Here is a 12,207-nt window from a genome sequence, read left to right on the forward strand (position 1 = left end):
TAATAAAACAGAACCTTGTACTTGATCCCAACTAAGATATAATTATCCCTTATTGGGGGCAGAACAGCCCTATTGGGTTTATTTCATGGTTAAATGATTCCCTTTTCTCTGTAATAATAAAACAGTACCTGTACTTGATCCCAACTAAGATATAATTACCCCTTATTGGGGCAGAACAGCCCTATTGGGTTTATTTAATGGTTAAATGATTCCCTTTTCTCTGTAATAATAAAACAGTACCTGTACTTGATCCCAACTAAGATATAATTACCCCTTATTGGGGGCAGAACAGCCCTATTGGGTTTATTTAATGGTTAAATGATTCCCTTTTCTCTGTAATAATAAAACAGTACCTGTACTTGATCCCAACTAAGATATAATTACCCCTTATTGGGGGCAGAACAGCCCTATTGGGTTTATTTAATGGTTAAATGATTCCCTTTTCTCTGTAATAATAAAACAGTACCTGTACTTGATCCCAACTAAGATATAATTACCCCTTATTGGGGGCAGAACAGCCCTATTGGGTTTATTTAATGGTTAAATGATTCCCTTTTCTCTGCAATAATAAAACAGTACCTGTACTTGATCCCAACTAAGATATAATTAATCCTTATTGGAGGCAAAACAAGCCTATTGGGTTAAATGATTTTTAGTCAACTTAAGTTATGGTGATCCAAATTACGGAAGATCCCTTATTAAGAAAACTCCAGGTCCAGAGCATTCTGGATTACAGATCCCAAACCTATACAGGGATATATCAGGGACAGCTGGAAGGCAGAAGAATATCTGGCCTTGGCTTTCTCCTTTGGAAATGGCTGATTTGTTGGTGGTCTCCCAATGTCAGTAGGTGCTTTGCAGAGCAGAAGAGTGGTACGTTCTACTTAAAGGGGTAGTTCATCTTTAAATTAACTGTTAGATGTAGACAGTGATATTCTGAGATCATTTGTAATTGGTCTTTATTTTTTTATTTTTGTGGTTTTCATTTACTTAGCTTTCTGTTCCCAGCTCTTCAGTTTAGTATTTAAGCGGCTATTTGGTTGCTAGGGTCTTATTTAACCTAGCAACCGGGCAGCAGTTGCAATGAGAGACTGGAATATTAATAGGAAAGGGACCGAAGTGAAGGATAAGTAATACCAAGCAACAATAATAATACAATTGTATCCTCACAAAGCAATCGATTTTTGGCTGCCTGGGTCACTGACCCCCATGTGGAATTTGAAAAGAGGAAGACAAATAATTCAAATACTATAAGGAATAAATAATGAAGACCAATTGCGAAGTTGCTAGGAATTGGACGGGCTTCATGTTGGCCTCCCAAGGGTCTCACCTCTCAACCTCTCTCACCCAGTCTCTGGGCATTTGTTGGATCAAACAGAAGAACCTCAGCCTGCTGCCTTTTATTTCCATCTTTTTAGAAGAAAGCACCTACAAAACCACCATGCTTTTGGTCTGATTAGTGCATTGTTTGCTAGACTTGTTTGTAACTTGCAGCCAAGCCAATCAAATTCTATTTATTTCATGGGTCTCTTGTTTATAAAGAATATTTTTGCTTTATGATTTCCAGCATAATGAGCAGTATAAAAAATAATATTGGCCGAGGACTGAACATCGCGCTAATAAACGGTAAGTGAAAGCTATTTTGTGATGGCATATTTGGAGAGCTTCTAATATATATATATATATATACATACAATTAAAGGTGATACAGTATCTTAGAGAGGCCCTTAAAGGGGCGGTTCATCTTTAAGTTAACCTTTTGAATATTATAGAATGACCTTTTCAACTGGTTTTCATTAATTTATCATTTTTTAATTATTTTCTTTCCTCTTATCATTCTTTCCAGCTTTAAAAAGGGGTCACTGACCCCGGCAGCCCAAAAAAAAGATTGCTCTTTGAGGCTACAATTTTGTTATTGTTATATTTTTACTTATCTTTCTATTTAGACCCACTCCTATTCATATTCCACTGGAACCACTGCCCGGTTCCTAGGATGATATGGACGCTAGCAACCATATATCTGCTTTGTCTGGAAGAAAATGAAAAGAAATATATTTACACGTTGGTTTCACATGTAATATGTTTGGGTGGGGGTGTTATGTCTATAAAAGCAAATATCCCACCATTAGCTCATGTTTACATTTACCTTTACGATGGAGGGGTGGAAATTATATTATTATCTTTTCTTTTTATTACTGATATTTCTATTCAGGCCTCTCCTATTCATTTTTCAGTCGCTTATTCATACCATTGCCTGGTTGCTGGGGTAAATTGGACCCTAGCAACTGGAGAGCTGCTGAAATTAGAAACTGGAGAGCTGCTAAACAATAAAGCTACATAAATATTGCTGCTGGCCCAATGATGATGATGGAATTCTGGGAAAACTCCTCATTGTAGTGGTGGGGGGGGGGGTAAATGCATGGTGGAATGTACCAATTTTTGAACTTTGCATTTAGGACCATAAGTAAACAGGGTCCATAATCATATACAGTATTGTGGGGCTTGTAGTAGCGTAGCAGCCTATTGCTGATCAGATCTATCACAGCCGGCTAAAAGTAGCTGCCACGGTGTTATATGGAAGAAACCAATGATAGCCCTGTAGGCGGAACCAACTGTTTGGCAAAAATGTGATACAGATCTGTTCAGAGTAGCAACGAATTAAAACTGTGCTTTCATCATTCATTCTGCACAGGGCAGATCAGAACTAACATGTGATTGGTTGTTATGAATTACTGCACTAAAACAAAATCCATACCTGTATACAATGTGTTTTCTTAAAGAGGAGTGGAGTTATGGGGGATCTGGGGTAGAGATACGGGGGAATGGTTTGGGTATATCAGAGGTTTAGCAAAATATGTATTATTTAGTCAATATATTTATACTTGAAGCTGAGTTGCAATAGAAAACAGGGATCAGAAGTGAATTTTTTCTGAAATCTTTAAGCTGAATTTTCTCTTTTGTCAAAGATGTGAAACCGCTGCTGGAGTTTATAAAACCTGTGGCGGAAGGAACGCTGGTGCTTGTCGCATCTTATGACGATCCGGGTACAAAGTAAGTATCAGAACCAAGACTGGAGAATATTGTACAAATACAGGCTAGTAATGCTTAGGGGTCGGCCTTGTTGCCCTGTGACTGAGGCACCCTACTGTTTGGCCCTAAATAATCACCAAAGTATTGCTAGGAGCAGCTAGAGTGGGACATTTGTACCAAGCTGAAGTAGGAAATTGCATTGTGATTGGTTGGAGTCACTACTGTTTGGCCAAAACCCCTCCCCTGAGGAACAGGAGGAAGTATATATTGTCAGCAGTGGTTTGTGCAGAACATTTGTACCCAGCTGACTGCAACGGCTACCCCTCTAAACAGGCAGCTCAAGGCAAAGGCACACAAACTAATCCGATAAATACAAGTTGTAAAAAGGAGTTCCACTGTTTTCCTTCAGGCTGAATGATGAAGCCAGGGCTGTATTCGCAAGCTTTGGGAGCAGTTATTCAAAGAAAATAAGCTTCCAAGACAGCTGGCTCTTCGTGGGAGGAAAAGGGATAAGTACCAAAAGCCCATTTGAACAGGTAAGTTGTGGATTTTACCAATGAACATAAACTCTCTCTGAAACCCGACAACTGTCTGCTAATCTGTGCCCCGTACTGGATTAACCACAGTGAGTTGGCACTCATATTAACAATAAAAAAACTTGTAGATTGTAAGCTCTTTTGGTCAGGGCCCTCTTCACCTCTTGTATCGGTTACTGATTGCTTTATATGTTACTCCTTGTAGAGTGTAAGCTCTTTTGGGCAGGGCTCCCTTCCCCTCCTGTATCGGTTACTGATTGCTTTATATGTTACTCTGTATGTCCCATGTATGTAACCCACTTATTGTACAGCGCTGCGGGATATGTTGGCTCTTTAAAAATAAATGTTAATGTAATGTAATGTAAATACAAAAACCTGTGCTTTTTATAAAAAACATAAAACCTTTATTTCCCTTCACACACAAGGATAAAAATATTGTTTTAAAAAAATATACTGCAAACATAGGATAGATAATTTACCACTATTCAATTATAATCATAAGATTGGTCAGGACATGATTCAGCTATCTCACTTAGTGATACTAGATAGTACTTTATACTCCAGGCTATAGTCTGGAAAAATTCATATTAGCAGAAACATCCTTGCCATTTAAACCCTTACCACATGATTATTATTTACAAATTCATTCCCTCCCACTATAGTTGGTTTATATAAATGAATTTTTAGTACTGTTTCTTAATTGACATGAATAGGTTCCTCAGGGAATTTTTTTTAACTATAGTGGGAGGGAATGAATTTGTAAATAATAATCATGTGGTCAGGGTTTAAATGGCAAGGATGTTTCTGCTAATATGAATTTTCCCAGACTATAGCCTGGAGTATAAAGTACTATCTAGTATCACTAAGTGAGATAGCTGAATCATGTCCTGACCAATCTTATGATTATAATTGAATAGTGGTAAATTATCTATCCTATGTTTGCAGTATATTTTTTTAAAACAATATTTTTATCCTTGTGTGTGAAGGGAAATAAAGCTTTTATGTTTTTTTTATAAAAAGCACAGGTTTTTGTATTTATTGTTAATATGAGCGCCAACTCACTGTGGTTAATGGTTTGATATTATAAGGATTAGGTGGAGGAAGGCAGCTCTAAGATACTAATTGATTAATGAGAACGTAATCTACACATTGGTTTCTAGTATGTTTTGTTTTTTTTTCTTTTATATCTCATAATTACTTATTATATGATCACTGTATTTAATATTTTGAACAGTTCACAGAGATTATTTTGGAGCGCGGACATAGTTAACATATACCTCGTACTGGATTAAAAATCCAATCATGAGTGTGTGTAGCACCAATACTTACTGCCAGTTCTGCATATAGTAAGTGTATAGAGGTGCAACCATGAGGACAAATATATAGTGAATAAAATACCCCCTATTGTAAAATATGGGGATATTATAAGTCCCCGAGGAGTTCCTTATAATATATAGTGAATAAAGTGCCCCCTATTGTAAAATATAGGGATATTATAAGTCCCAGAGGAGTTCCTTATAATATATAGTGAATAAAGTGCCCCCTATTGTAACATATAGGGATATTATAAGCCCCCGAGGAGTTCCTTATAATATATAGTGAATAAAGTGCCCCCTATTGTAACATATAGGGATATTATAAGTCACAGAGGAGTTCCTTATAATATATAGTGAGACGCAGTCTATATGTACAAACCCAGCACATTATATACAGCGAGATGCCGTCTGTATTTACAAACCCAGCACATTATATACAGCGAGACGCCGTCTGTATTTACAAACCCAGCACATTATATACAGCGAGACACAGTCTGTAAGTAAAAACCCAGCACATTATATACAGCGAGGCGCCGTCTGTACATACAAACCCAGCACATGATATGCAGTGAGACCCTGTCTGTACGTACAAACCCAGCACATTATATACAGTGAGACGCCGTCTGTATTTACAAACCCAGCACATTATATACAGTGAGACGCAGTCTGTATGTACAAACCCAGCACATTATATACAGTGAGACGCAGTCTGTACGTACAAACCCAGCACATTATAGTATTAATTCAGGAAATATCATCATACAACTGGGTACATATAAACGTATCATGTATATAGTTTAAAAATTCAGGCTGTTTCTAACTGGAGTCGTTTGTTAGCCAAATCTTCCCCCCTTGGGTCCCCATGTAGCCTTATATGTCAAACACAAGGCCCCGGGCCGAATCCGGCCCTCCTAGCTGTTTTCTGTGGCCCCATTCTCCTCACATAGTAACTAAGACTAAGGGGCCGATTCAATAAAGGCCGAAAACACGAGTGTTATTTATAGCATGTGTTAGAAATATTATCACTTCTTATACTTGTAGAATTAACGACTGATTCACAAAAAGGCAACTTGTCTGAATTAAGAAGTGATTTTATTGTGGTTATTTATCTGGCAATGACATATTTTTAAAAAGTGTCTTCAGACCCTCCTTCACCGCAAGGCTAGGGAGGGTCCCTTTATCCCCAATGGCACATCAGCGGCAACGGTCTTCAGACGCTCTTTTGCCAAAAGGCTAGGGAGGGTCCCTTTATCCCCAATGGCACATCAGCGGCAACGGTCTTCAGACGCTCCTTTGCCAAAAGGCTAGGGAGGGTCCCTTTATCCCCAATGGCACATCAGCGGCAACGGTCTTCAGACGCTCCTTTGCCAAAAGGCTAGGGAGGGTCCCTTTATCCCCAATGGCACATCAGCGGCAACGGTCTTCAGACCCTCCTTTGCCAAAAGGCTAGGGAGGGTCCCTTTATCCCCAATGGCACATCAGCGGCAACGTTCTTCAGACGCTCCTTTGCCAAAAGGCTAGGGAGGGTCCCTTTATCCCCAATGGCACATCAGCGGCAACGGTCTTCAGACGCTCCTTTGCCAAAAGGCTAGGGAGGGTCCCTTTATCCCCAATGGCACATCAGGGGCAACGGTCTTCAGACCCTCCTTTGCTAAAAGGCTACGGAGGGTCCCTTTATCCCCAATTTGTCTTCAGCTGAGCATCATACCTTGTGAACCAGAATATTTGGCTTCAAAGCTTTATATTGGTATTAAATCCTCCTCTTCCTCCTCCTTCATCCTCCTCAGTGCCCTGTGTTTGTGCCAGGTCTACTAGCTCATAGCAACCAAGCTGATCGTGACTTGCCTGCTGGTCACTGCAGTGCCCGGCACAGAACAATCAGGGCTTGACGATTTCGGTCTTTCTGGTTCTATGGCTTCACACCAAAAGTGTGAGGGGCCAAAATCTGAGGGAAGAAATGACAAATGGTGATGGATTAAGATTTGTGAAAAGAAAAAGACACTTTCCCATGTGCTGTAATGTAACCTTATGCTACATCTCCTCCTCCTCTCTATGGTATAATCCCATGTAATGAGCCCTAATTAGTATTATGTACTTCCTGCAATATCACAGACCCAGGGCAGAATGTTAGAAAGACAGTTTAATATTATTACAATTTCCCTTCATATCTAGAACCTTATTTGAAATAGTCTAGCAAAGATGCTAAAGCCACTAAACCCCTTGTCACTTACCCTCAGCTGCAGCTTCAGCAGAACCTCACTGTTCTTTGCTTTGGACTTCAGGGGGAACCATTCCTCAATGGTCATGTCCTTGGCAGCCATGATGTTCGACAGGGGCACAGAGAGACTTCCCAGAATTTTATTGTTCTCATTTAGTACCTGTGAAAATAGCGCTTGTAAGTGTCCCAAAAAGGAAGGAGACAGAGAAACACAGAACCAGCACAAAGGCACAAAGGCAGCCCCCAATCTAGATCTACAGGAGTGAAGGGTTCAATAAGGGAAGGACATTTATACTCACCTTTAGCTTCATTTTCTCACCAAGTGGGTCCTTTATTAAGAACTGCATCCTCTTCTTAAATTCTGGCTCTCCGTTATTCTTTTTGCCCTGGAACAGAATAGAGATTCTAAATGAGAACTGGATCTAAAGAGATGTACCTGCTCATTATTACTGGTGCTGTAATAAGAGATTTGTGTATTCTTGTATATCCCAGTCCAGTCAGTTTTGAGATTGGCACTGGGATATATGTTCCTGCGTTACTCGTTATATAATGCAGAAAGCGCTAAGCCCTAATTAATTCCCCCCGCCCTCCCACTTTATGACCTGAAGCAAAAACACCTGAGACATTGACATTTTGTCGTTAGACACAGTAATGTCTGTACTTACCCCTTTCTTCTTTACTGTATCTCCGACAGTGACCTGCAGTTTGGCCAACGGGTTCAAATTGCTTTTCTTCGGCTGTTGGAGAAGAACAGATGTGATTAATAAAGTGTATAATAAAGGGAATGGAACTCAAGAATGGAAGATTAAAGCAAGAAGCTTTACAGCTATTATGTGCCCAAGAGAGAGGCATCACTTCTTACTTACCCGTATCACCGGCAGACCCCTGCCTTTTTGGATAATGGTGTAGAGTACGGCCGATGACAACTCCTCACTCTTGGGAGGCTGAATTTGCTCGTTCAGTTGTAACACCTGAAAAACAATTAAATTAGATTTACACCCAAGGTCAAAAGGCCCCAACTTTTCCCCAAGCAGCCAGAATAACGGAACATAGACTTTACCTTATCCAGCTTGACAGGGTCTGAAAGGAGTCTGAGAGTTTCCACCTTGATATGGAGCTCCCCAGACTGCACTTTCTCCAACCGGAACCACTGCAGGGGGAGAGAGAACCGTAAGTTACATGGGATTGGTGGGAAATCAGTGATTATTACAGTGTATCAGCATGGGAGGGGGCCGGGTACACTCACCTTATTGATGCATTTCCTCTCTAGGACCTGGGAAACAGCAATCTTACAGCTGCCCAGTGGCTCATCTCTCGCCTCATCTCTGTCAAAAACCTCGAATACTATCTCCTGCCCTGGTAATTCCGAGAATAATATCTGTGGATAAAACACACAATGAGGTTACATTATCTGAGGAGGGATCTACTGCACGTGGCATAGACATTTAAATGACTCCAGTTTGATACCTCGAATATCTGGTTCCACCGCGGGTTCAGGGTCTTAGAGATCACACTCGTTTTGAATGTTTTGCCTCCTCCACGTATAACGACAAAAGGATCCGATTTCTTCGTGATAAAGTCCTTGGCGACAAGATTCTTAGCTCCTAATACGTGGATACGAAGTGCGTTCTGCAAGCAAAACAAAATGTCAGAGTACGGAATATAAACCCAGTGGGAGGAGTCACTTCCCCATAGACTTTCTATGTACAGAGGAACAGAAGGGGACACAGGCGCACAGACCTGAGAGAGAATTAGTGGCCCTTACCTTGCGCTCTTTAAAGTGCAGCTCAGTCACATCAAATTTCGATGTTATGCGCTTCGTTATGTGTTTTGGGGAAACCAAGAATGTTGCAATTTTATCCACCACCATTTTCTGCGTCAGTCTCCTATAGGAGGAGAGAAGGAGATTAATAAGGGACATCAGTGTACAAAAGAAGGGAAATATCCAGCTGTCCTGAGGCGGCTCCTGTGATACTGCCCCACCCCTCGCCCCCAGTGCTTTCCTATCCCGTGCCAGAGGGGGTCCAGGGGGGCCGCATCTCTATAGCAGAGAACACAATTGCACTCTCGGCATTAGTCGAGCCAAACTTCCAATTTAAAACTAGAAATTAAGCTCTTAAACCTACCAGGAGCGACTATATAAGAGTTGGGAGGAGAATAAGAGAGGGATAGTGGGCCATGACATTGGTAATAAAGACATTTAGAGAAATAATGGGGAAGTCCAAGAGGGATAGCTGGGAAAGGACGGGCAGAGGGTAAGTATATTAGTACAGCCAAGGGGCACCACTTACTGAACACCAGGAATACTGAGCAGGCGGGTGAATCCTGTCCATTCTAGTTGCAACTCCTGCCATAAAGGGAGATCTTAGTTAGTGGGTTAGAACAGACCAAAATGGTACATCCCAAAATATAACCTCTAAATACAGTAACTCATTTTATATAGATTTGCCCTCTTCGGCACTAACCAGCTCCATACATTGCTGACTTACCGGTCGTTGAGGGAAATAGAAGGTCATTGCCCCAACTAAGGGCGCGTTTCCCATCAGCGGGGCAAGAATGATCCGGAATGTTCCCTCAAGCTGTCAGAGGAGAAATGACAATGATTATATGTTCCAGAGAAACAGGGAACATAGGCACAGACAAGCAGGGTCACTTACCTTTATGGAATTCACTGTGGCTACATGCCTTTCAAAGAATCCAATATTCACCTTCACTGGGGCATCATAACTATAAATAAGGGGCAAATGGTCAGTGACTGGGAAGGAATATGAAAGAGAGGGTTATACACAGGGTGGGAAAGAGACAACATTTACCTGATTTTGAGATCCACAATAATCTGCTTCTTCTCTAGATCTGATTGGACTCTCATATGATTCACCTGTGGGGGCTGAACAGTTACATGGGGGGGTTAGAATGGGTTTGGTGGGAGATCTCTAAGCAAGATGAGTTGGAGAGAGAATCTAAATACAGGCAGGGGATACTTACCTTTGTGCCCAAATCAATATCCATAAAGGAACAGTGCCTCAAATATTTGGAGCGGGAACGCAGTTTGGGCTGAATCTTCTGCTTCAGAAATTTCACCAAGTACTGGCGAAGGTAAGGCCACATATTCTCCATAAACTGCCGGGGGAAGAAAAGAAGGCGTTAGTGTAAGGCAGGAATTCAGCTCTCAAACTAATGGCACCCAAATGCCCCCCCACATACCCAGCCACACACAGTGCCCACGTGGGAGCACCCAGTGGAACAGTATGAAGTATAGCACTTACCACTGTCAGGCACGTCACTCTTTCAAATTGGTCGTCTTGGACCTGCAGATTCAGAGAGAGAAGAATATTAGTGTCCGCGTTCCATTATTGCACTTAGAAAGTCACATTTTCACTGTATAAAAACTTCCCCTTGTTGTGCCCCTGATATAACTTTAGCCCACCAATAAAAAAAAATGAAGACCAATTGACAGGTTGCTAGGAATGGGACATTCTATTACATAGTAAAAGTTGAGTTTGAGATAAATTGCCCCTTAACTAAAGAATTCATTACTAGTGGCCCCTGTTTTATTAATGAAACGCTATCAGTAATGGGGGGCCTTACCTTGTGTGGGGCCTTTGCCAGTTCCTTGGCTTTATCCTCAGTCTTTATTGCTGGGGCCTGGGCTTTGGGCTTTCGGTACTTGTACCAGTACCACATCACTAATCCCACAGCTATATAAGCAAATCTCAGGCCTGAGTATCCTCCAGAAAATCCCAATAACACGAACAGGATACATTTTGTAAAAGAAAAACCTAAAGACTGCGTTTGATCAGACATGATCAGTGAAAAAAGAGAAAAAAAGAGAAAAAGTACAAATAAAATAATCATTAAAAGTAGCATTGTAAGGATTCGGGAGCGAGCTCCTTCCTCCTCAACTGCTAAATTGGAAATGACTACAGACTGACAGCTGCTAAAGCTGTGTTTAACTTTATGACATCACAATGCTGTTGCCATGGGATACAATGGATCATGTGATTGTGGCTAAGATAAGCAAGTACAAGTGATGACATCACAATGTCTCTTCCCCTGTTTATCAGGGTCCTTATAAGAAAAAAGCTAAAGGATTTGGGGGTGATTGTGGATGATGCAGTATGGCGCCCCCTATAAAATAAATATGATAAATAAAGCTCCCCAGGTCTGGGTGTAAGTAAAGCTTGAGCCTAAGTCTGGTAGCCCTGGTTACACCTGTCACATTTATTATATCAATTTCAGTATGCACATAGGGAAAGATCCCCCCTGGGCAATGATACCCCAAACATTGCCGCCCAATAGACACTGACACTACAACTCATGTTGGGAAATTGCTCATTAACACACACAGATGCACGTTTCCTTTTTCCTGTAACAGTAATGTATCATTACCTTCTGTTCAATTGCTCTCAATAAAAAAACTCATTGTTAAAAAAAAATCTTGCCGAAGGGGTCACAGTAATTGCAAAGACACTGGGGCGATTTACATTCAAAAATGTAGTTGTGGTAACAAACTGTGGTGATATATGTGGCGTCGCAGCCAATTCCGTTTGCACATGTGACGATTTGTCGATGCCACTTTTTCAAAAAGAAACTGTGACTGTGGGTGTAATGGGGGGCCCAGCTGTACTGTAATACTGGGATTAGCCGCCCCCCTGCTGTCAGAGAGCTGCAGACTTGGGTAGGGAGGGGCTCAGGGGCTGCAGGTTCTTTCCCCTACTCAGCTGTCTGTACTGCTTATTGGTTGCAGGCATTTAAGTCCCAGTAAAGCCGCATGGGGATTGGATGGGTTGGAGGAGAAGTTCAAACTTCACCTATCCAATCCCTGTGCAGCTCTACCGGGACTTAAACTTCAGTGACCAATGAGCAGTAGGGAAAGTTGTGTAGGGGAAAGAACATGCAGCCAGAGCTCCTCCCCTCCCTACCCAAGTCTGCAGCTCTCTGACAGCAGGGGGGCGGCTAATCTAATTAAGTACAGGCCCCCCAGCTGTGAGAGAGCAGTAAGGGCCCCTCCTTAAGTGATGAGCAAGTGGCCTGACACCTACTTTCTAGTTATAAAACCCTGACAATTGAGTAAATAAGTGTAGCAGTGCAGTACTATAGGCTCATT

At 41.4% G+C, this 12,207-nt stretch overlaps 1 protein-coding gene across 1 annotated transcript; it reads right to left on the reverse strand.

Annotated features, from left to right (window-relative positions):
- Positions 1–5,955: 5,955 nt before the first annotated feature.
- LOC101732711 (extended synaptotagmin-1) lies at positions 5,956–10,997 on the reverse strand. Its single transcript, XM_012961775.3, has 16 exons — positions 10,689–10,997; positions 10,367–10,408; positions 10,086–10,220; positions 9,914–9,987; positions 9,758–9,827; positions 9,590–9,679; positions 9,392–9,447; positions 8,866–8,986; positions 8,568–8,729; positions 8,347–8,478; positions 8,161–8,250; positions 7,967–8,071; positions 7,766–7,837; positions 7,400–7,486; positions 7,114–7,260; positions 5,956–6,827 (listed from the first exon to the last, which is right to left on the reverse strand). The coding sequence occupies exons 1-16, from the start codon at positions 10,965–10,967 to the stop codon at positions 6,792–6,794; spliced, it is 1,698 nt and encodes a 565-aa protein (XP_012817229.2). The 5' UTR covers positions 10,968–10,997; the 3' UTR covers positions 5,956–6,791.
- Between the last annotated feature and the right edge of the window lie 1,210 nt (positions 10,998–12,207).

This window comes from Xenopus tropicalis, chromosome 4, assembly GCF_000004195.4.
Source record: "Xenopus tropicalis strain Nigerian chromosome 4, UCB_Xtro_10.0, whole genome shotgun sequence".
In the NCBI taxonomy this organism is placed as follows: Eukaryota; Metazoa; Chordata; class Amphibia; order Anura; family Pipidae; genus Xenopus; species Xenopus tropicalis.

Excerpts from the sequence above, each read along its gene's own strand:
- LOC101732711 (XM_012961775.3), bottom strand. The coding sequence starts at position 10,967 with ATGCTACTTTTAATGATTATTTTATTTGTACTTTTTCTCTTTTTTTCT. Across the intron at positions 7,487-7,765 it reads ATACAGTAAAGAAGAAAGGG|GGCAAAAAGAATAACGGAGA; the intron begins GTAAGTACAGAC and ends ATTCTGTTCCAG. Across the intron at positions 6,828-7,113 it reads TGCTGAAGCTGCAGCTGAGG|ATTTTGGCCCCTCACACTTT; the intron begins GTAAGTGACAAG and ends TTCTTCCCTCAG.